The 25,970-nt window shown below is 42.9% G+C and overlaps 1 protein-coding gene across 1 annotated transcript in view; it reads left to right on the top strand.

Moving 5' to 3' along the window:
* The window catches only part of usp45 (ubiquitin specific peptidase 45), a 64,491-nt gene extending 42,440 nt beyond the window's left edge, over positions 1 to 22,051 (top strand). Inside the window, exons 9-18 of the mRNA XM_080754192.1 lie at positions 8,331 to 8,418; positions 11,897 to 11,978; positions 13,151 to 13,242; positions 13,584 to 13,640; positions 14,850 to 14,981; positions 15,419 to 16,088; positions 16,650 to 16,747; positions 16,878 to 16,964; positions 17,246 to 17,390; positions 20,289 to 22,051. Coding sequence (XP_080610318.1) covers positions 8,331 to 8,418; positions 11,897 to 11,978; positions 13,151 to 13,242; positions 13,584 to 13,640; positions 14,850 to 14,981; positions 15,419 to 16,088; positions 16,650 to 16,747; positions 16,878 to 16,964; positions 17,246 to 17,390; positions 20,289 to 20,419 — 1,582 coding nt within the window. The 3' untranslated portion in view covers positions 20,420 to 22,051. The remainder of the gene's footprint in view (positions 1 to 8,330; positions 8,419 to 11,896; positions 11,979 to 13,150; positions 13,243 to 13,583; positions 13,641 to 14,849; positions 14,982 to 15,418; positions 16,089 to 16,649; positions 16,748 to 16,877; positions 16,965 to 17,245; positions 17,391 to 20,288) is intronic.
* The last annotated feature ends 3,919 nt before the right edge of the window (positions 22,052 to 25,970 follow it).

Genomic DNA, 25,970 nt, shown 5'->3' with positions numbered 1-25,970 from the left:
GACAAGGTCTCCTTGAATTTAATCAGGTAGGCTGGGTCATCCTCGGAGACCTCCATGACTCTGGAGAGATGGCAAAAGGCTGGCAGCACCACTGAGCACGACACAAACTTCTCTCCTCCGAGAAGTTCAGTGACGTACCTGCAGTAATAGAGAAAAAAAGTTAGAAATATGTTACATTCACCCACACAAGGGCTGAGGATTCACCTCTCTTGCCCCTTCCTCATCTCTCTCACTTCCCCCCATCTCTCTCTCACACACACTCCCACCCAGACCCCTTTCACTCACTCTCTCTCTCTCTCACACACACACACACACACACACCCCTTTCTCTCCCTACCTCTCTCTCTGTCACTGTCTCTCACACACACACACACACACACACACACACACACACACACACACACACACACACACACACACACACACACACACACAGCCCCCTTTCTCTCCCTACCTCTCTGTCTGTCTGTCTCTCTACCCCTTTCTCTCACTCACTCACACACACACACACACACACACACACACACACACACACACACACACACACACACACACACACACACACACTTATATCTATGTATGTTGTGGTACTGTACTGTAGTACTGTAGTTTGTGATTGACTGTTTTAAAGCACTAAGGTGGCAAACACTTCTATGAATGAATTAGTTGTTAAAAAGTCAGTCTCTCTCTCTCTCACACACACACACACACACACACACATACACACACACACACACACACACACACACACACACACACACACACACACACACACACACACACACACACACACACAATAAATTAGAATATCAATAATTTACCTGCAGGGATCCAGCACTGTCTCCAGCTTCTGCAGTTTGTCCAGCTCAGCTGCTGTAGGCATAGTGACCTTCGTTGCATGTAGGGCCAGGGTAGCTCTGAGAGGTTCCTGGTTTTTCAGAACACTCCTGACCATCTCCAGGGTGCTGTTCCATCGAGTTGACACGTCCTGTTTGAGTGCCTCTTTTTTTAGACGATGCTCAACTTGCTGCTCCTCAAGCTCTGCCTGATTCGGTGGGCTGTGCTTGAAATGCCCCACTACTTTCCTGCACTTTGCCAGAGCGTTATCAAACGGGCTGTTCTGTAAAGCAACTGTGATGGATCGTTGGAGCATGTGTGCGGCACAGGGCATATGTTCAAACGGGAGTTCCCTCGCCGCTGCAATCATGTTGCGCGCACTGTCGGTGGTCAACGTGCTGACTTAGTTTTCAATGTTCCACGTTCGGGCTACGAGTATGAATTGCTCCGCAACCGCGTTAGCGAAGTGCCTCTCCTCCGTCTTCATAACAGTCAACGCATGTGACTGTAGTTCCCAGTCCCCGTCAATGTAATGTCCTGTTACCCCGAGGTAGCTGTCATTACCGAATGAAGTCCAATGGTCTCCTGTGAGCGAAGGTGAGCTTGTCCCCCCCAAAGCCTCCCCCACTTTGGCTCTCTCTGCTTCATACAAGTCGTGGATCCTTACTACAATAGTGTCTCTCGAAGGCAATACGTACGTCGAGTCACCGGATGCGATACGTATTATGTCACGCAGACCCTCGTCCTCCACAATATTAATCGGCCTGCAAGCTGTAGCCACCCATTTGGCGATCGCTGTTGAAAGTTTACGGGTGGTAGAGGAGTCCATTTGTTTCCGTGGCAAAGACGTATCCAGCGTGGTTTGCCTCAAGCGAGGAGGGGGGGGCGTATAGGGCTCTCTGCATCAGCTGTATGCTTGGCAGACAAGTGGTACTTCAGACTGCTAGTACTCCGGTGGTAACTAAATTCAGCTTTACAGTAAATGCAGATGACTTTTGTCCTGTCGAGAGAACCATCTGGCAGGGCTTTGAAGCCCTCTTTGAAGCTTTCTGACCCTGTTACAGATGTTGTCCAAAAATCATGCAGATCGGTACACAGTATCTCTGTAGCCGTTACATGGAACGGGTATTTCTTACATTGATGCTCCTACATATTAGCATGCAAGCACCAGTTAAAGTTGCTGTATATTAGCATTTTTATGGTGTATCTATATCTATTTAGCCTACAGTACCTTTTGTGACCACACATGTTAAGGGAGGGGCGCTGTTGTTCAGGCCATGCACAATCACACACAAACCCACACACACACACACACACACACACGGGGGGGGGGGGGGGGGGGGGGGGTGCAGGCAGGCGGGCGGGGGGGGGGGGGGGGGGGGGGGGTTCTGGCCCTGTTACAGATGATGTCCAAAAATCATGCAGATCGGTACACACTATGTCTGTAGCCATTAAACGAAACGGGTGTTTCTTACATTGATGCTCCTACATATTATCATGCAAGCACCAGTTAAAGTTACTTTCCATCCCTCATATACGGTGTGCACACCCCATAACCCACACACTGCACATCATTTCGGAGCTCATATCTTTGAACGGGTAAGGAAGGACTAGTATATATATATATATATATATATATACAGTGTATATATATATATAGATATATATATATATATATATATATATATACACACTGTATGTACCGTATACAGTGTATATGTGTATATCCTCCAAAGAGATAACACAAACAGCTAGGATAACTGTTAAGGTTACAAGGTTTACTATATCAAATGTACACATCGTCGTTCATTGTGTTGTCCCTCGAACCTAAGCCCTACCATCTCTTCCCAAGTCCCAATCAACCGAGGAGGACCTCTGCTGTGTTCCAGCAGACCCATAGCTTGGGAGTGGAAGAATCAAGGTCAAGAGTTGCTCCTGTTTACCGGAAACCATTTTTATTTTTCATTTCTCCAGTGTAATGACCTTCAGAATAGCCAAAGCATACTCTCTGGATGCACTGTACCCAGTTGTCACTTTTTCAGACTGCTGCAGCTGCCGAGAGGCTCGGGTCTGACCTTGACCTTTAGGGGGACGGCTCCTTTTCTCTTTTGCACACTGCCCTGTATGTTTGTGTTAAGAGGCAGGTTAATAGGGCTCACCGGCTTAGACCAGGCTCAGTGCAAGCGTTTATTTGTGACATACACACGCGCGCGTGCGTGCGTGTGTGTGCGTGCACGCACGCACGCAAATGAAATCTCCACGATACGATTATCGTGAGTGTTTTTTATCACGATAAACGATAATATTGCTTATCGTCCCATCCCTACCTGGCACCATGGATTGTTGCCAGGCCAGAGCTCCCTCCTCCTGGTTCAGATTCAGATCAACACCAAGCCCGCTCACATGGATGGTCAACAAGACACACACTATCTGGTGCCAGGGGAGGTCTCAGCCTCTCCCCACACCACGTTAGACTTCAAGGCTAGTTAGTGGTGGCAGAGACGGATGAAAAGTAGCTTGAACTTTTTCTGTGTTCTTTGCACGTAAGAGTCTGTGATGTCTGCCAAACACTGTGAATCAGATCTCTTCACGTGCACACACTTTCAAGGCCAGCTGCAGCATCCAAGTTTCAATCAAAGGCATTCTGCTATGCTATTCAACGTGTTATGATTGTTGGCTTAATCTGTTGAAATTGTGCCAAAGTAGATAAAGAGGCCTCGCTGAAGCATTCATTGTACACCAGCTTTCCTCTTGGACTTCAATCCCGTTCATTTTCCACCATGGCCATTTATTGTATCCACGATGCATTTTTCAGTTGCAGGAGTACACTCACTCTCTTGCAAACCTTTCGAGTTGAGTTATAAAGGCGGCTTCCAAGAACATTGCAGAGGCCGGCCAACAATGAATCCAGTCTAGTGCTGTGATAAAAATAAAAAATAAAACATGCATAGATACACACAAAGGTACAGATAACATACCGCTGTACACAGGGTGAAGACTTATTAAAGTTGAGTAAATAAAGCACACATATATTGACTGAAGGATGTTTTTCAGATGGTTTCAAAATGTCAGACAGCCACTGACTAGATAATCACAATACAGGCTACTGTGGGCTTAGCCTGTCAATACAAATCCTCCTTGTTTTATGCTGCCTGTCAGAGACAAAAGAGCATATCTATGCATTTGCATTCCGATATAACAAGGCATACCCAAGGCCACCTCGATACACAATATAGCAGATTGTATGTATGACATCAAGCATTGTATACAGTATAGCTGTACAACAAAAGAAACCCTAAGGGTGGATTTGATAGGCTATGTGCGACGATCTATTTATCTATTGTCTGGAACCACAAGGTGTCGGTAGTGAAAACCTATACAATGAACCCACAGGCACAAGAAGGCTGTTCATGTGTAGACTAGAGTTAATGTGGCGGCAACATTGTACACAAGTTAAAGTACATGGTCATCATTGACTCAGCGAACAGAACACTGTGGAGGAGGCTTTTCACGGGCACTAGCTGTTGTAAGTAACCAGTTGAAAAGAAAACCTGCCGAAGTGAAAAATACCTTTCTTTGGTAAAGAAATTGTCCAGTATTACATTTTATGGTTTCACACAACTGAAACCTACAGTTGACAATTAACAGAGTGCCAGCAATGGTGGATGGTGAGGGGTTGGAGATAAATATGTAAAATATACTATATAAATAAAGTTGAAGTTGCGGGGGTGTCTGTGGCAGGCGGGCAGCCTTATTGTGCCCAAATACGGAAATGTCAGAGCCCGATTTCGGCCTTCCTAAATTGGCAGTGGTTGACATCGGCGCAAGTCGGGGGATTATGCCCAAAAATAAGAATGCCAAGATGCGGACGGGTGGATTATGCCCAAACATGCCCAACATCAGCATAAATCGGCCTTGTTAGAAAGACAGTTATGTTCGGTATTGTAGTGTACATTTGTAAATTACAGCTCTATTTTTCTCTGTACTGTGTGTGAGTGGCAAGTGTGACCCTCGTGCAGGTGCGTTGTGTTGCTCATGCTTGTACACTGTGTGTGTGTGTGTGTGTGTGTGTGTGTGTGTGTGTGTGTGTGTGTGTGTGTGTGTGTGTGTGTGTGTGTGTGTGTGTGTGTGTGTGTGTGTGTGTGTGTGTGTGTGTGTGTGTGTGTGTGTGTGTGCGCGCGCGCGTGTGTGCATGCGCGTGCCTGCCTTCCTGCCTGCCACGGCACAGCATGCAGAGATTTGCCTTGTGTCTGGTACCAAGTCATCCGGCTATTAATCGTGTTTGCAGCGCAGCTGTTTGCATGGGCCCGGGCCAGATTGGGAGCAGTGCTACAGGGCCCTTCTGCCTCTCTTCCACTGGGATGAGCTTCAAGACTGGCACATTCCCACTGATCACATTGGAGCTTCTCTCTACTTCTCTCTTTTTTTGTCTCACTCTCTTGCTCTGTTTCTCAACGTCTCTCTCTCTCACTCACTCATGAATCTCGTCTTGCTACAAGCACACTGTGTTGCTTGTCAAGGGCCTGTTATTTCTGTTTGCTGAATGGGTACCAGTACAACATTATTTCTGTGTTCAAATTCTTGAACAAGCAATGTTAAATTGAGCATCCTTGCATCAGAGCGTAAAAGCTCAACTTGCAAAATCAACTTGCAAAAAGCTAATCCATACGTTTTGATCATTCATTGTTTGAAAATGACTTTAAACCTACCAAAACCTGTGCATATTTAACATGGGACATTCCGTTAAAGATGCTTGCCATCTTTGCAATTGTCAAAACACTCCCAACCGGTTCTAAATTAGGCAAGCGTCCATTCCATGCTGGTAGAAAATGGGTACATGAGAACAAAAAGGCTGTGTGTGTGTGTGTGTGTGTGTGTGTGTGTGTGTGTGTGTGTGTGTGTGTGTGTGTGTGTGTGTGTGTGTGTGTGTGTGTGTGTGTGTGTGTGTGTGTGTGTGTGTGTGTGTGTGTGTGTGTGTGTGTGTGTGTGTGTGTGTGTGTGTGTGCTCGCGCGCATGACTAAAACGGTTTTGCAACACATAACTGTCCATTATCAATTTACTGACTTGTGGCGGCACTTTAACAATTATTAATGGAATCTGTTCTTAGATTTATTTTAAATTATGCATTGGTATCAGATTGGTAATCTATATATCGGAAAGGAAAACAGGGTATCAGAACATTTCTAGTACTTTTCTGTGGCTGTGGGGTCTGTACTGGCCAACAGGTTGCTATAGCTCTGGCCAGCGGTGCCCATCTGCCCCAAACATCTGTCTCACTGTGTGGGGCCAGCAACATACTCAAGGAGAGGCAATTCTAAGAGCACCCAATTTGTATGTAGTTGGCACACTCTTTACTGCAATCAGTGCAATGACATCCTGAAGCTATTGATTCAGTCTGATATCGGGCTATATGATTTGCATATCTCTTTGATGCCATTGTTGACTCACTAAGGCTTGGACCATCTACAATTTCTCTGTGGGTAGGCAGTAGCTCTGGTCCATCTGACAGACCCGTCGGCAAATGAATAGACCGCGTTTTCTCAGCCCCTACCAGCGCTCAACTTGAGTCAAAATAAACTAAACTACTTCACTACTCACCAAACCAAAGGTAGTTTTGCGTTGTTGAAAGTCTATTCTCCGCGGTGGTGAACCTCTCAGCACACAACCCACTCTGTAAAATACACTATTTTTGGCATGAAATAAAGTGCATCCAACTCGACCGCCGCTTATTTCCGGGTTGTGAACCGTTGTATCTGCGGTGGCCGCTGGGTGGCTCGAGGTGGGTGCGTTTTATTTTAAAAATAATGTATTTTACAGAGTAGGTGGGGTGCTGAGGGGCTCACCACTGCGGAGAATAGACTTTCAACAACGCAAAACTACCTTTGGTTTGGTGAGTAGTGAAGTAGTTTAGTTTATTTTGACTCAAGTTGAGCGCTGGTAAGGTCTGAGAAAACACGGTCTATTCATTTGCAGACGGGTCTGTCAGAGCGTCAATGGAGGTGACGCGATGGACCAGTGCTAGGTAGGCAGCAGAGTTGATTGGTTTGCAGGATCTAGCATGCGTTGCTGAATGAAACACAATCTCTATAACTGACCCCACTCCCTTTCCTTAACTTCCTTAACCCAAGCATTTTGCCAGTACTTAAACTCAAACTTAATTAAACCTCCAACTAATGCCTAAATTCAACTTAGACTCATTCTAAGTGCTACAATTATGTGTTAATGCCTGTGAGTGGGGATGTTTGGCGCGAATCGTGCGATTACAGGGCACGTCATCCTCACTGGTTTAACTAAAGCACATTAAATGCATCAGTGAGTGTTTATAAGCTGCACAAACCTGAGAAAGCAGGGAGGCATTTAATAAGCATGAATACATTGCAGCCCATGGTGCAGTGGTGTGGCCATTCTTTCAGCCTTATGGCACGTGTCTACTAGTAACAATGTTCATTTGCGTGCCTCACAACAACTATTGGTACAGCGCTGCTTACTGTGGCCGGCACCAGGGGAAAAATGCATTTGTTGAAAGTCCTTGAGAAAACAATGTCCATTTTCTTATTGATTGTTTAGTAGTCTGCATTCGATTTGATTGAATGCTGTTAATTGCTTTCCTTTTTACTTCTGTGGGCAAGTATTGTCCCCCTATGGATGGATATCCGTGAATTCACTCTCATCGTGATTTCTGCTATGAGGTTGTTTAGGTACTGATGTTTGAGGGTGGTAAATGTTCATGTTTATTGGTAACGTAAATGATGGGTTCAGTAATTTGAAACACAACAACGGAATCATAGTTTGTGCTAAGGAACTAAAAAGGTGTGCATAATGTAAAGGGACGACCCACCACCATGAATGTTATTTCACCAACTTGTTCTGTGTGCACTGTCCAGAGTACATAGTTCTTTAAATAAACGGGAAGAGTGGTACAATATTAGTTTTCTTAGATATGGTTAGGGTTGGGTTATTCACTAGTTGAGTCCTATGTCTTACCCAAAGTAACAAAGCTAGATAGCGTTCTTATAGGTATATACGATTTTTTGCTGATTGGGTGCTTGGTCTACCTGAGTTTCTTTGTTCTGGATTGATATCTCTATGCACTTGATGTATTGATGTTGATTGAGTCCCATGAGAAGTGTCAGCCATCCATAAGATGAACGCTACTCTCATGACTAATCACATTGATTGTTGTATTGCCTTGCTTATTGAAATGATTGATTGTTGTATTGCCTTGCTTATTGAAATGATGAAGTTTCTTCTTTTGGAACAAACAAAATGGCAAAAAAAAGTCTTGTGTAAAACAAGACAAAAATTGTTTCTTGGTGGTTTTGGAGAGTAACTGAAAAATGATCAGAAATGATTTGTCCACACTGAAAAGATATATATTTCAATTATTATGACCATGGCGGGCCGCTTAGACATGCTGCACGGGCCGCAGGTTGAATAGCGCTGTTTAGGAGTGTCACTCGTTCTTATTCATGTCCCTCATCTCCTTCTTTAGGGCTCCACGCTTCAAGGGCTACCAGCAGCAGGACAGCCAGGAACTGCTGCACTACTTACTGGACTCCATACGAGTAGAAGAAACCAAGGTGAGCTTGGATACACACTGGATAATCATCAGTGGCCTCAATCCTCAGCCAGTGCTGAGACCTGCATCAGATTGCATGTCCACGGATGTCCCCAAAGGTGGTCGTTATTGCGACGGACACTGCTTTGTTGCTAACTTTAATATCTGACTCGGAATTATGAGTTTGGCTATGAAGTTGTCTTTTAACATTTTCAGTTGGATTGCTGAAAATATGTATAGGTACAAGAATAATATCCATTCTATAGATTTCTTTCTGTATTGACAAATTGAACAGACAAATTACTACAATCAATGTAACAATGATACCACAACCATCCATGCTGATTCTGTGCATGCTGTAGACAGAAGCAGTCATTGCAGTCGAATCAGGACTAGAAAGCACACAGCAGACGTTTATGTGGCATTAATAATAATAATAATAATAATAATAAAGCTTTATTTGTATAGCACCTTTCATGACATGAAATGCAGCTCAAAGTGCTTTACAGAGCAGAAAATGAAGCACAGTTACTTAACAGAAAAAATAAAATACACATGAATACAATAAAGCAGAACAATAAAAACATAAAACATTGAAGAACAATTTCAGAACAGTGTGGACGTCAATAGCATCAAGGAGATAAAAAAATAATTCAGCTAAAAGCAAGAGTAAAGAAATAGGTCTTGAGCTGTGCTTTAAAGCTATCCACAGAGGCTGCCTGTCTTAGGTGTAGTGGGAGTTTATTCCAAACTGTCGGTCCGTAGAAGCAGAAAGCTGCTTCACCATATTTTTTATATTTCATTTTAGGCACATCGAGTAGGTCAGCACTAGAAGACCTGAGTGGGCGGTTTGGAACGTATCTATGCAGGCAGTCATAGAGGTACGAAGGTGCCAGACCATTTAGAGCTTTATAAACAAGTAAAATAATTTTAAAATCAATCCTAAAAACAACCGGGAGCCAGTGTAGCGACGCTAAGACTGGAGTAATATGTTCTCTCATCTTAGCTTTAGTTAAAACTCTGGCTGCCGCATTTTGAACAAGTTGCAAACTGTCAGTTGTTTTCTTTGGCAGACCAGAGAGAAGTGCGTTGCAGTAATCAAGCCGAGAGAAAACAAAAGCGTGGATCAGCGTTTTTGCATCGTCCAATGATGCTCTAATTCGCGCAATATTTCTAAGGTGAAAGAAGGCAATCTTGGTGACATGATTAATGTGTGTATTAAAATTCAATTCAGCGTCAATGATCACTCCCAGGTTCTTTACAGAAGTGTTACTTTCTTTAGACAGGTTACCAAGTCTACTTATTATTGATTCTCTCTGCGCAGTAGAACCAATTATGAGAACTTCTGTCTTGTCCTCATTTACTTTGAGAAAGTTCTCACTCATCCAGCATTTTATGCTAGACACACACGTAATGGTGTGCTTCACTGGGATTAGTATCCAAACACACCTGAGACCAAATCTCAGTCATTTGGATCACGACTGATCTGCTCAGTGCTCACTGCTCACACAAAGTTATTCAAGACTAGTGAGAAAACCGTCATGTGGGACATTGAGACAATTTGTACAGACACACAATGTCCGCTCTCCTTTTTTCCAGCAAGCCTTTCTTTGTATTTCAACCTTATGGTGCCATGTTTTCTGGCAAGTGAAGAGTGTTCCTCCCCGTGCGGGGCAATTAGAGGAGGACCCCACAGAGGACCCCGTTCGCAGGGCTGAGCCGGCCCCCCTCAGCCCCACCAGCAAGCTCAGTGAGCCCAGGAGGAGTAAGAGGAGCGGGTGCGTGGAGTGGTCACCCCGGGGCCTGGGAGGGGGCACAGGCAGGGCCTCCCCTGGTCCCATTCAAACTTGTGAACGCAGACAGTTGTGCCACTTGGGGACTTGCAAGTGGCACGACCGGCATCATTGTGTGATCTTGGGAAACCCACAGCTGGTGAATGAGCTGCGGGGCCGGCCCATTGTGCTAGAGGGTCACCCACGTCCCCCTCCCGCTCACTCACTCACACACACACACACACACACACACACACACACCCCCCCTCCCCGAACTAATCAAGGCAACAGAAAAAGGGGGTGGTTGGGGGGGTTACAGGGTACAGGGTTAAGCCTGCTCTCTTCATCCACTTCAGACACACTCAAGTATACAGCCAAGCACAGATACAGTAACTTACTACCCTATGTTTTTATTCTTAAAATGAAGGACGGTATGCCTTATGGAGGTTCCCACAGTGCATTGTAGTGCTCAAAAATATCTGAGACACAAGTACAAATAATATTCTGCACACATACACGCACGTTTAATTCAATTAGGCCAACAGTACATTTTGGATACATTGTGAACGTAAACTCGTCTTGTCTCATTCATTTTCTTAAATCGCAAAGTAAATATGCACGCAATTACCCACGCGACCTCTTGCACGTGCCGTATCACTGGTCCGCACTACGGAGGGTGTCGCCAACCTTTGAGCCCCTAAGTGTTTGTGTTGATGGGCCATTAGCATGGGAGGTCTAAATATGCTAATTTTAAACACAGCCAATTATCGTCGATTAGCTGAGACGGTAGGTATTACTCTCTCAGGGCATGGCCTGTCCTTCTTCAACCCATCTTCTTTTTAGCTTCCACCACCAACCAACCATCTCCACTACACCCCACCCCGACCTCCCTCCCCCCTCGTCCCCCCTCTCTGTTCTGTGTGGGACAAACAGCGCTGTTGGTGGTGGTGGTGGTGGGGGGGGGGGTTGGGGGTGCTGGTAATTAATTAGTAGCCGAGCCTCTCTGCGTGGCCTGACTGTGTTGGCTGAGTGGGTTGCGGGCCGGCCAGGGCTGGGATGGGATTAACAAGGTTTTTTTGACCTAAATAGTCATTCCAGTGCGTGGGTGCCGGGAGAATGGGGGACGACTGGTCGGGTCCACAGACACAGACCACGGCCAATTATCTATTGATTGGTGCTTTACTGTGGCGGGGTGCCTCTTCACAACTCTCTCACCAACAAACTCACTGACCATGTCACCTTCAATAAGAGGAGCCTATGGAGATGACACACACACACACACACACACACACACACACACACACACACACACACACACACACACACACACACACACACACACACGCACACACACACACAGAGTAAAATCCCAGTGTTAACTAAACTCAGAAGAGTGTACAAATGCAACCAAATGGACGCCTACGGTTCCATTTGTTTCTAGTTAATATTTACACTAAGGATTATACTGTGCTGTGCACACACATTCACAGACAGATCTGCAATGCTAATGTTACTAGACAATTACAGTGATTGCTTCATCTTAATGATGCCTCTAATATGTGTACCTGTCAAACTGACCATTATCTAAAATTACATTTAGCTAATTGACGTAACACAGATAATGAATCCACTTATACACATTTTCTTCTCCCCACTCTTGAAGCCAAGTAATTTAGGTTAAATTCTCTGTCTGCATCAATGTGTATTTTTGTGTGTGACTTTTGCCAGAGAGTGAAAGCCAGCATCCTGAAAGCCTTCAACAACCCCACAGAGAAGACAGCAGATGAGGAGACCAAACGCCAAGTGAAAGGTTCGAACACACTCTGGATCAATAGCCCCATCTTGTGGCATATGTTGGAATACACCTCAGGTCATTTCAAGCAGCAGGGAATCTGGTCCCCCTTTTTGGAGCTGTGTGAAGCACAGGCTCCCTATACGTGGCTGTGTGGGTCTGTGTGTCTGTCTGTCTGTCTGTGTGTCTGTGTGTCTGTGTGTATGTAGCCTGAACTTCCTAAACTTCGGCACGCTACTAGTCCCACAGTTTTGCCACCACACACTCGCGCCATATGTCAAATCGACCGGCTTACTCGGGAATCGTGGGCTAGTAACTTGCTAAGAGAAAGGTTCAATAGTTTAATTGATATTAATTTATTAGTGAATTAATTTTCCCCATTGACTTATAATGGGAATCGCAAAAACTCACATTCAATTATTTGTCTCTCGCAAACCATAGGGGCTAGAGTTTCAAGACTTGGAGAGGAGGTTCATAATGATTTCAAGGATTAAATAAAAAATAATTGTGTCATTTGGCCGCATGGTGGCGCCATAACACCCCACTTTACGTTTTGGCCTGTAACTCTTGAACCGTAGGTCGGAAAATTAAAAATATTTTTTCCCTGGATTCCTTGGGTCATGACGCATCTCCCCATATAGGCCACGCCCATGCGCCATGATAGATTTTCCGCCATCTTGAATTTTCTCCAAAACACCCTTTTTCCTCCTTTTCCTACATATTTTCTTCAAATGTCACAAAAATCGGTACACATGATCCACACACACACACACACACACACACACACACACACACACACACACACACACACACAGCTCCACTTCACACGGGTGTGATTTTTTAAAATAAAATAAATGTTTCTTGTTAATTGCAGACTTCAACTGTAAGCCAAAAATAAATGCTTGTTCATTTGAAAGGGGTTGTGTTAATGTTTCTGTGTTTGCCAGTTCTCTAAAACCTTCGAGTGTTGGTAACCTCTAGTCTTGACCAGTGCAAATTACCTCTCGTGGAGTCTGTTACAATAAATAAGGCTATTCCAGTGCTCATTCATCTACAAGTGTCTAGTAGTTTGACTGAAGTCAGAGTACTAATTGGAATGGAATATGTTCGATCTGTGTTTTATGCTGACTGATGAAACTTTCATTTATAAGCCAGAAATGCTTACACAAATCTCTTGATTTTTCCAACAGCTTATGGGAAGGAAGGCGTCAAGATGAACTTTGTTGATCGCATCTTTGTAGGGGAGCTGACCAACACAATTATGTGTGAAGAGTGTGAGCACGTAAGTGGTTGTGTATGTGAGCACAATAAAAAAACAAAAACATAAACCTATAAAATCTTTAATCCAGGTTCTGTTTTTGTTTTGTTTTTGCAAACGCATATCTGTTGGCATTCTAATCTTTGAAATTCTGTCGCCAGCGTCCGTTTAGTAATATGAGAATACATTCTCCCTAAATAGACGAGGTGTGGTTGTGTGTGGTTAGGTGTTCTACTACCAGTGCTGTATGTGTTCCTGGCAAGGGCAGGAATTATGAATCCTACAGTATATAATGTCTCTCTCTGTCTCTCTCTCTCTCTCTCTCTCTCTCTCTCTCTCTCTCTCTCTCTCTCCCTCCCTCTTAGATTTCCACTGTGAAGGAGGCATTCATAGACATCTCTCTACCTATTATAGAGGAGAGGGTAAGCCTTTATATGACAGTGACTTACAGTACTGTATAACCACTAACATTCATGCCAGACAGTACAGACAATAAAAGACTAAAGCGGCATTCACACTGAGCACTATAAAGATAACTATAACAATATCTTTCACCATTGTATTTTTTTTAATAGTTTGTGTGAACTCTGCCATCCACTTGACTTTAAATCTATATTTATTGTGATCGTTTATTGCAAAACTAATTTTTGGACACTGCTCCTACAGATTCTGCCCAAAAATCACGCAAAGCGGTACACAGTATGTCTACAGTCATGTCATCAACATGGATCTGTCCCATTTAGCGCCAGCATCAGGTCGATTTTTTCAAACACATCTTTGGACCTATTTGTGTATACAATTGTGACCTGATGGTCACTTATCTCCCGATAAGTCCCGGAGTCTTACTGGTAACTATAAGTTAATAGTGCTCTGTGTGAATGGCCTTAAAGTGATAGTTCACCTATTTTTGACATGAAGCTGTGTGAAATACTTGCCATTAAAATAGTGGTTACAAATGTATTAATCCATTACCAGAGTCCTGTGGTCAGAGTTCTGGTCAGTTTTAGATGAATATAAAGTAGTTCCGGTGATTTGGCAGGGGCTCATGGCCCAATCATTAAAAATAGATGAATCCACAAAACTAGCGTCATTTGTATTGTTGACCTATTTCTACCAAATAGACCAACTTTCGTTCAACTTTGACCCCTCTGTCACATGGTACTATTTTTTGTGTCCAGTATCACTACGCCGCTGCAACGTATTTCCCCAAAACAAGGTGCTTTGCAGTCAGCTGATCAGAACAAAACCTCGCTCTATATGGTAGAAATAGGCCAACAATACAAATGACGCTAGTTTTGTGGATTAATCTATTTTCAATGATTGGGCCACGCCAAATGGCCCCCACCCCATTGGAACTACTTAATATTCATCTAAAACTGACCAGAACTCTGACCACGGGACTCTGATAATCAATTAATACATTTTTAACCACTGTTTTAATGGCAAGTATTTCACACATCTTTATGTCAAAAATAGGTGAACTACTAGGTTGATTGATGATGAATGGTCACGAGACCATTTCATCAACAGAAAAATACATTCTACTACTGTATACAGATCTTTTGGGTTTCTTCATTGAAATGCTGTTGTCTTTTCTTTTTCCTTAATTTTTTCATGTACTTCATGGTCAGATATCCAAACCCTGCAACCCTGGAAGGCTGGGTAAGATCCCCCGGGAGCAGGAAGGCCATGCGTCTCACACTGATGAGATGGTCGCTGCAGCACACTCTCACAATAGGAACACAAGGAAGCTCAGTGGCCAGGTGTGTTTACACACACACACACACACACACACACACACACAGGATTTTTTGAAAGTTGACAGTGTTATGTTCTTTTTACGTTCTTCATTCCGTTGAATTTGTTCACTGCTCAGGGCTTTAGAGCAGGAAGTCCAAGGACCCCTTAGCTGAGAGAGAGATGAAGCAGGGACCCCCACTAGAGCCTATAATTGTGTTGCAAATAAAAAAAAAAATCATAGATTTCTTAAACAGGTTATAGATCTGCTATTTTTGGCTAATGTTCCACTCAAAATAGGGATGCTAGGGTTCGAGTGGTTAATGTAAAAAAACATGACCATATCACACAAAGATTTGGCGGCCCCCCTGTGGTAACTCTGAGGACCCCCTGTTGAAGACCCCTGCTTTAGAGTATTGTTTTTACCCCATCCTTACGGCATGTTGATACTCTGTCCTGCCAGAAGCTGCAGAGCAAGCGATCTCCGTGTTCTGTGGAGGAGCGGGTACCAGTCTGCGGAGTGGACAGACCAGAGGAGGAGGTGGTGGCCAGTGGAGCGGCCCGCGGCGTCTCTGTGTGCAGGATGGCTGCCGCAGGCAGCCTTTCGGACGGCAGCGAGAAAGACTCTGGCCCTCAGGACAGCAGCAACGACGCCGACAGCGAGGCCTCGGAGAGCGAATGGACCCCGCGGCCCCCCTCCTCTGGCCAGAGCCACTTGCGAGGCTCCACCCCGACCTCCACCGCAACCCTCACGCCCTCCCCCACAGCCATCTCCACCCCATCCCCCTCGCCGTCCCCTTCTCCCAGGCAGGGCGGCGCCGTGGAGCAGCTGGTTAGCGCCGTCTCTAAAATGAACCTGAGCCCTACCTCTGCGGACTGTTCACCCACAATGCACTGTTCTCCTGAGGACCCGGGAGAGACGCAGCCTCAGCAGTCCCACCATCATCATCAGCACCACCAGGGGGCCTTCCAGGCACTCTCCCACAGTTACACCCCCTGCTCCAAGGAGTGCTCCGTCCAGTCCTGCCTCCATCAGTTCACCTCTGTGGAGCTGTTGATGGGCAACAACAAGCTACTGTGCGAGAACTGCACCGAGCGCAGGCAGAAGCAGCTCCGCAAAAGCGGCTCAACCGGTGAGAGAACTGCATATGTTTGCCAGGAGTGTTGTTGGTGTCCTGATATGTCAGCCGTATATCGTTATCGCCTGATATTCGTCCCGTTGTCTCCCATTGGCATGTCGGCAAATAAATTGACGTTCACAGTTGGCATTGGCCGATGTTCGGATGGCCAATCAATTTTACACTGGCTAAATGTTGGCTATTTGCAGTCTACCAAGCTGCAGATTCGGATTACATCCATTATGTGAATATTTTCTGTGGCACAAGAGAGGGAATGAATTACCACAAAACTAAAATAAACGAACATTGGTATCGGCTGTCGGTCAAATTGTTATTTTAACATCAGTCTAGAATTTCCCTGGTGCATCCCTAGTTTGAATTGTACGCATTGACAGTAATGAACTCATGGCCTTAGATTAGATAAAAACCCAAACACCAAATTGAAGCAAAAATTCAAACGACTGCTCCAATTGTTCACAGGCTCTGATGACATTGTTGTGACATTTTCTCAAGACTAATAAAATGCTGTCACCAGTGTTTGGACTTGAACTTGGGGTACATGTGTTGTCTGCACAGATAAGAGGGCAGATAAGGTGTACACAAGTGCTAGGAAGCAGATGCTGATCTCCTCACTGCCCCCTGTTGTCACGTTGCATCTCAAACGCTTCCACCAGGTTAGCACTTTGAAGCTTTGTAAATCCAACATAATTAATGCACAATGTTATGTAATGTAAATTATTTTACAGTCCGTTCAGGCTGTGTCCTACTGTGTTGTAATGTGTGTTGGGGTTTTGCTTTCTTAAGGCAGGGATGAACCTACGGAAGGTGAACCGCCATGTTGACTTTCCTTTAGTCCTGGATCTTTCCCCATTCTGCTCTGCAACCTGCAAGGTATCCCTGCTTTACTGCTGTTAGCAGACACAGTCTTTACTGCAGTATCAGCTTTAAAATTGAAAATAAAACTAGTTTAGTTTATATTTTACAACCATTTAAAATTAGATGAAATAACCTTCTGATATTACTGTTAATACACACACACACACACACACACACACACACACACACACACACACACACACACACACACACACACACACACATATATATATATATACATACATTTATCTTTGTGAACCTGTGTCGACTCATGCAAAATCCTAATTATTTGGTAGAACCTGGCTGCTGCTGATCGAGTCCTCTACAGCCTCTATGGGATTGTTGAGCACAGTGGCTCCATGCGTGGAGGCCACTACACAGCATACGTCAAAGTCCGTGCTCCCCTGAGGAGAGCAGAGCCACAGCGCAGGAACGTGCCAGGTAAGGATCCGTCTCTAAGCTACATTCACAATTCTGGTTAAAGGACAACTCCTCCCTAAATCACTTCTAGGCTCATTTTCCTACTTATATTGATCCAAAAAGACTGTCCATGGGGTCTATTAGGCAGAAATGCCCCTGTTGTCCAGTTTCCAAAGCAGAACCCAGCAGCTCTCATAGCATAGAGTGGAGCCTATAAGCCTATCACTTTTAAACTATTTGTGGTGGTCAAAAGTGTTTTTTATTTTTCATGAATGTGTTACTAGTTATCATTACAAACACATCCATGTCATCATTGTCCCACACAAGCCATCACACTCTGCTAAACAGATGTTATGCTTTTATGTGTTTTGCTAAGTCCCGGAAAAGATGCACTGTGATTGGCCAGTACAGTGACTTTGATTGGCACTTGTGCCGAATGCTCACCCCAAAACATGATTTATGAGATTGTGGTGGCTTGTGTGGGACAACAAGTGCCCGGGTAGCTCAGTCGGTAGAGCTCTCGCCTTTGGACCACAAGTTCATGGGTTCGATTCCGAGCACCTCCAACTCAGCGTATGCACGGCTTGGCAAGCTGTGCGGCAAGTACTGGGAGCTGATGGTAGGTTTGGCGCTCCACCTCAGCAGTCCATCTCCCAGGGGTCTAGCGCATTGTAACGGGGACAGACTCCCGCGTGTTACCGGCTGATACCGACAATAAGCCACTCCCAACCTACTTGTTGTGGGACAACCAAGACATGGATGTGTTCGTAATGACAACTAGTAACACATTCATGAAAAAGAAAATCACTTTTGACCACAACAAAAAGTGTAAAAGCTGCTATGGCAGCTGCTGGGTTCTGCTGGGGAAACTGGACAACAGGGGCATTTTTGCCTTATAGACCCCATGGACAGTCTTTTGGGATCAATATAAGTAGGAAAATTAGCCAAGAAGTGATTTAGGGAGGAGTTGTCCTTTAATCCGACAAATCGATTTGCCCAAGATCGTCTTTATAAAAAGAAAATCGTTGATAGGGATGGGTATCGTTCACCTCTGAATCGATACGATAATCGTTGATATATACTGTATATACAGTATACTGTGTGTTTGTGTATTTATTTATTTAACAATTATCCAAAAATGCGTTTCTCGATTATTCGATTAATTTAAAAAAAGTAATTCACTCCTTGTAACCTTGAGGATGACATTGTTAGCTACAACATAATGGATGGATTTTTTTTTATTGTATGTTTTTGTATACCTCTCAAGGAGAATTGCTGCTTTTCAAGCTAGTGCTGAAATGTCATTGAAATACTTTGTATGGTGGGGATTGGGGAACTAGGAGATGGTGGTCCTTGTTCGTAAATAGCTAGAGTAGAGTTTCACATGAAATTATTAGGAAACCGCAGCTTGGTGGTGACAGAGGGGTCACACATACCACTGCCATCACTGTTGACATGTTATCGTTTCACAACAGAACAAAGCTAAAGAGACAAATTTAATCTGCCCTCATCACCCTTTTCAGCTTTTTGCAAACTTGAGTGTTCATTTGGTAACACTTTACTTAGAGGTCGGATCTAGAATGCATTATAATCACATTTATAATGTGCTTATAAGACATTTTAACAATTATTATTAATGTTTATAATCATGTATTACTAACAATGCTTATAACGTACGTAAAGTGTTACCTTGTAGTTATAATGTGCTGTTCCACTGAGTTTATAATGCATTATGACCAGCACTTATTGTGACCGTAGTTCGCAGATTAGTATGTGAACGGTCACAGCTTGTCCGTATGTGCATCTCTGTCTGTCACGCCTGACACTGTGGTTCTATGGGTTTGTCGCTCTGACATCATGCTCGGATGTCACTGTGATGTCAGGGGAACCACTCTTAACAGAATGGGTTTGCCGCTCTGACATCACGCTCTGGCTTCACTGTGATGTCACACTAACAGAATCCCTTTTATGCCCATATATGAAGTTCCCTGATGTTATCAATATTAAGCACATATCTAACAGGACTTCATATGGGAATGCCCATATATGGAGTCCACATCGGCCACATACCACACTAACAGAATCCATATATGGTCAAGACAGTTGACCAAGACAGCCCATATCTGTGTGGTTCTACAGACAGGGATCTCCATGTATGGGCATAAAAGGGTTTGATGTCAGATGTCATAGACGTCATAGGACTTTCACATAACGAATAACTGAGCAAGCATGTTTGGGCTCTCACACCATATACAGTACATGGATCTCCATATATGGGTACAGGGTCTCCATATATGGGTAACTGGTCCGATATACATCACTGTCCAGATTGCCAAGAATTTGGCGAACGTCGCATGTCGCCCTGTGGCGTCTTCCCAGTAAATTATGCTATTATAGTTATAATATACCATAAACCTTATCATAAGTTGTTATGCATAATTATAAACATTTATAACAAGTGTAATAATGCCTTATACGTGCATTATAATGCATTATAAATGTGGTTATAACGCATTATAGACCCAACCAATTCTTTGTCAATTCCCTGTTTGCATACCTGCCTTATTTACAATAACAATATACCTGTTTATTATGGTCATCAGATTGTTGTTCCCATTTTCTAAGCCAGTTGTTCTCAAAGTGGGATTCAGGGACCCCCAGGGGTCCTTGAGAAGGCTCCAGGCTGCCCCTGCAAGATTAGTTTATTATATAATGTACTAAAGTACATTAACCCTGCAGTAGATTATTTGACAATGGCTCATCTACAAGCTTTATTTAGAATTATTTTCTATGTATGTACTGTATATATTGTGGGTGCGTGTGCGTTAATTTTGGGGGGTTCTTGGCATTAAAAAAAGGTTGAGAACCACTGCTCTAAGAAGTCTTAATGACTCCCTGCTGTGTGTATGTGTGCTCCAGGTACGAGGGAAGCCAGCGGAAGCTCCCTGGGCCAGTGGGTCTATGTCAGCGACACCACTGTTCAGACCGTACCGGAGTCCAGGGTCCTCAACTCTCAGGCATACCTGCTGTTCTACGAGGAAATGCTGTAGTCCAACTGCAGAGCATTCTGTTAATGATGTCATTCTTTTGTCTGCTCTTTAGAGCGCCTACTATCCTTAATACTAGTATCTATAAATAAGAGGTGTGAGAACAACCAAGAGATGTTTCACAGTTTTGGCCAGATGGGCTTTTCATGTAGCTGTTGTCGTTTGCTTACAGTTCCTTGATTTGAGATTGGCACTTTATATCCGACTACATAGATCAATGAAAAGTTGGCATTTTACATTAATTACTGCTGAAGTGATTCGAGTGTGCTGCTTTAGTATATTTTTTTCACTTCAGCATGTTTTTAAAAAGTGCTCACCAAGGACATCGGACATCAGAGACAGATGAGCGAGTCATTGAAGCATTTGAAGAGCGAGAGAGAGAGTGAGAAGCCTTTCTTATACTGTACCTCTAACAGCTCACCTGGGCCTGAGCTGCACACTGCATGAAGGGATTTGCTAGTCAACAAGAAACAAGCAAGACATAACGCATGTTGGACTGTGCTCAGCACTGAATGGTTGAAGACGGTCATTTTCTGCTGTCTTTCTGTTTTCTGAAAGGCCGTAATCTTTTTGTCTGTGTGTGTGCGTGCGTGTGGGTGCGTGTACGTGTGCGTGTACGTGTACGTGTGTGCAGCAGAGAAAAGAACATGCTTAAAGATTAGCACAAATTAGGAAAAAGCTAAGTTATTCGCAACCTGCTGTTGTGGAATGGAATGTCGTTTTTTTTCCTTTATACCAGAATACATGAATGTATATCTATTGCTGATTTATATGATAGCCAAAGAAGCGTTTGGCAATTGAAAGTCCTAGCAGAATTTATAAATTAAACACCTCAAGGTGTTTCCTAATTCATATTGAGTTTCTTGGATATTTCCTTTGTCAAGTTCATCACTGAGGTTCTTGAGTGTTGCAACATTACAGTTAAAGTACTTATGTGATTAACAGAACAACAATTCACTCTATATTTCAACTATAGTTCTAGACATGCAACCGCAACATATGACTCACTTTGATGTCGGGAATCAGACAACTTTCTTTTATTTATTTTCTCGATACCATCAATAATGTTGATCGGATTTTTTAGAGAAGAAGAAAAGAGAAGACCTATTAAGACTCCAAGCCTGACCAAAAACATCTTACATGAAAATTGCATGGGCTAATAGTATAGTGAATGCCTACTATTTTTATTGCCTACTCTTATTCCCCTGTCTTGTGAGTTATTTATCTTTTTATATGAAAATATTTTAAATGAAAATAATGTTGCTTTCGTTGCTTGTCTGACAATTGCCAAAATATTCAATGAGGTGAAGAGTTTTCTGTACATTAGGATAAATAGGTTTAATGTTTCAAAAACAAGCTAATTTCCAGTGCCTACATGTGTGCTTCAGATTGAATAAATGCAATGGGGAATGTGTGGCATATTTATGTATGGTATAGCCTTCTGTATGCAAAAGTAAATACAAAAGAATTTCATCTCTATTGGGGAAACGATATAACATGTATGTATGGTGCCTCAGGCTTGCAGGGTTTTTCTTCCAGGCTGACATTTCTGGTTCGTTTCCTGAAAATGACTTTGGAAGTTTGGATTTCAGTTATAAACTGTTTAAAACTGTTAGGATATGTACAGTATATCAGATAGGCCTATATATACAAAAAAACAATAAATCTAATTTATGAACTGTATACTCTTAAAGGCTATTGTCTTTCTTGGCACATCCTTGTACAAAGGGGTGACTTGGAAAAGATAATTATAATGATTTTGAACAAACCAAAAGCGCAATGCAAGGCATCTGTAGAAGACGGCCAAGTCCTGGCTTGTCACTGCAGATACAGTACATCCATATTCACTCTGTCGTTGGTGACTATGTGCCCTGACGGGTGCAAAGCAGCGCTGTTTCGGAACATGTCGCAAGCTGGTGAAGAGGAGGTGGGTGTGGAAGCTTGGAAAGGGCAACGTCTAAAACTATCAGCGTACCCGTCCTCTTGTTCCGACACAGTATGACATCTGGATCACACTGTTGCGACATGAAAACAGGTTGTCAAGCCACCACCAACATAACAGCAAATCTTTTTGAAATGTATTAGTCTATTTTTAACAGGAGGAGGCTGCTGCTTTTTGCTTGGGGATATGCTGCTGATTCAGGATTAACTGTGATTTTAATCCCAGTTAATGAAAGGCTCCCAGCACTCCTGTTAAATGGCCACAAAACCAAACAAGAGTGTGATGGTAAACTCAACGCTCAAATCTACCAGTAGGTGAAGGTTACATTTCACTGTGCTTTGGCATGCGTGTCATTTACCAGACCAATAAACCATTTTCGGCACCACAATATTTGGACACACCGGAAACAATGTAGCAACCAAAATTGCATGACACAGTGACAGCAATTGCAGCAGATACAAGACACGAATAACATACTTTCGACATAAAATAGATATATGCATATTGAGTGCTCTAATTGAAATAACACAATGTAGTAATTTTATAATCTTTTTCTGCTTCTTTGTTTTGGTTTCAGCATGAAAATATGTTTTTATAAGGGTATATCTACAGTATATTCTATATCCGCTATGGTAGTTGATGTTCTGGCCATGTACTGTCTTCCTCATGTCTTAAAAAGATTGGACAAATCTGGAGAAGTCAACATTTCCTTGTGGACCAACAAGGGTTAGTTCTTAGTCCACTGCTCTTTAATCTATAAATACTCCCTTTGGGCAGTGGTGGAAAGTACTTAAAGGGGCACTCCACCACTTTTCAACCTGTCTTCATATAATAGGTCCTCACTAATGTTCATGATAAAATATCACAATTCTTTTCTACTCAGTTTGGGTCTCATAGGAGAGCTGTGGGTTGGTCAAATCCTTCTACCGGTGACATCATCAATGGGAAATGCAAGCTAATAGAAACTGCAGGCTTTCTATTCCTGAAAAAGTTGCAATGTTAAAAGTGGAAGCCATTGTTCTCGTGATAATAAAAATCTAAATATTTTTTTTCAAAAATATTATTTAATTTCTTTTTGTCAAACGATGATGCCACCGGTAGAAGGATTTGACAGCTCTCCTATGAGACCCAGACTGAATAGAAAAGAATTGTGCTGGGATCCTTTAAGTACAATTTTGATGTATTTTTTACTTTAGTAGAGCATTTCCAATTTCAATACTGTTACTTCTACTCCACCATTTGTATTACTAAACATAGAGGAGAAGGCCTTATGCACACCTACAGGGACAGGTGCGTTGGAACGGTGACAATGATGAATGGAAAAGAAGAGTCCCGCACACTGTCTTCACTCACAATAGATTTAATACAACGTTTCGGTCGTTCAGACCTTCATCAGGCATCAGGCATGCCTGATGAAGGTCTGAACGACCGAAACGTTGTATTAAATCTATTGTGAGTGAAGACAGTGTGCGGGACTCTTCTTTTCTATTACTAAACATAGACATTAACCACTTAGGCTCTCTATATACCGTATTGACTATTTGGAAATAGCAGATCTACAAGCTCACAGGTTGTAGATAGTATATTTTCAAAAGATTGTAACCTTTTGAAATCTTGAAATGGGAATTCTTCGGTACTTTGCCAATACTTTTGTATATTTTACATTTCAGACTTTGTAATTGAGTATTTCTACATTGTACTTTAACTTATAACATTTACCAGTACTTTTTACAGCACTGCCTCTGGGTACCAACAAGCTCTGTCCTTAGTGTCATTCTTCACCTCATTCAGTCATTTGAATGAGCTTCAGAGCTTGTATAGGCCTAGGCCTATTAATGAAATCAACCACTGGACATCCCAAAACATTTGTTGTTTTTTTCCCTTTTAGCTTTGATGTGTTATTGTACCAAGTAGGGTTGTTCGATGTGGCCTAAAAATAAAATCTCGATTTATTTCTCAGAAAAGTCGATTTTCGATTCCGATTTCGATTTTTTGGTAAAAGAATAATACATTGTTTCAACTATGTTGTTTTCATTTAAAAAATGCAAGGACATGATTTTTTTTTATTATTGTTTTATTTTTTAAATTTTTTATATAGCCAAATAGCAAAATCTAATGTGGTGAGCCCTGCCCAGTCTGACGTGCGCTGCACGTGCATCAAAGAAATTACACATCAGAGATAAAGTAGTATTAATTTGGTGTCGGACCTTGTCGTCCTGCTTTAGGAGGACCGGGCTGTGCACTTTTTGCCCCGTGCAAGGCTCCAATGAGTAAGAATTACCATAATTAAAGTGAAAATTTATTTTACGATTTCTTATTTTTTAAATCGTCCAAAGGAAAAAAAATCCCGATTTCGATTAAAAATCGATTAATCGGAAAACCCTAGTACCAAGTGCTGTTCTACATTTCTGTCTAATAAAATATTCAATCAGTCAATCCATTTTTTACTATACACAAAAGTATGGTAATGCCCATATATGGGCATGTTTTGACATAACATTGTTGACTATCATGCAGGGGTCTCCGGTCTCCATATATGGGTAAATGGTCCGATATAGTACATCACTGCCCAGATGGCCAAGAATTTTAGGGCGAGGTCGCATGCGCCATGAGGCATCTTACTAGAGGTAAACTGGCAACGGTCCGCCATTCCGAAACACCGCTATTCCGAAGCAGGGTTAGGGTTAGGTTTAGGGTTAGGGTTAGGGTTAGGGGTAGGGTTAGGGTTAGTTAGGGTTAGGGTAAGGGTTAGGGTTAGGGTTAGGGTTAGGGGTAGGGTTAGGGTTAGAAGTCAACGTTCGGAATAGCGGTGTTTCGGAATGGCGGGGTGTAACCAGGTAAACTAATAGTGTAACTAGTGGATTTGGCCTCAGTGGTAGGGATTTGTGTAAAAGGGGACCTTGACATTCTTTTTGGAAGACTTAAAAGAGTAGTTCACCCCAAAATGACTTTTCTTCTGTTGATTACTCACACCATGGACACTTGAGTTCAATAATATTTTTTTGTATTTGTTGCGTTCCTAAGACAAAAATGTGATTAGCCTATTGTAAATTTACCCCCCTTTGATTCTGGATGGGGACCGAATACATTTGGGTCCCTATCCAGAATCAATGGGGGTACATTTCTCGTAATAACATTTTTGTCTTAGGAATGCGACAAAAAACAAAACATATTATTGAAATCAAGTCTCCATGGCATGGAGTAATCAACAGGAGAAAAAAAAAGTCATTTTGGGGGTGAACTACTCCTTTAAGGCCAGACCACACTAATGACTAATGCAACATAGTTGCAATTCCTTGCAACAAAACAACAAGGCCAGACCTTGCAACACTGGCTGCCTGCACCCGATCTACTATGAGTATGAATCACCCTAGGGCCTAGGCATAGTTGCATCTACTATGAGTATGAATCACCCTAGGCATAATTGCAAGGAGTTGCATTGGTGTAGGCTGGGCTGGCCTTTACTTGATGTATTAGTTTGAAGAGGTTTATGCATAGGCTATACTTGATTGATTGATTGATTGATTGATTGAAGCCTTTATTAGAGGTTTAGGAAAAGGTTCCGTTTCATGACAGTAAGGCCTATACAGTTCACTGATACAAGATTAGCTA

The sequence above is a fragment of the Nannobrachium achirus genome (genome assembly GCF_963921795.1).
Source record: "Nannobrachium achirus genome assembly, chromosome: 2".
Lineage (NCBI taxonomy): Eukaryota > Metazoa > Chordata > Actinopteri > Myctophiformes > Myctophidae > Nannobrachium > Nannobrachium achirus.
Note: the sequence above shows the minus strand (reverse complement) of the source record. Positions and strands in the feature narration are given on the sequence as shown.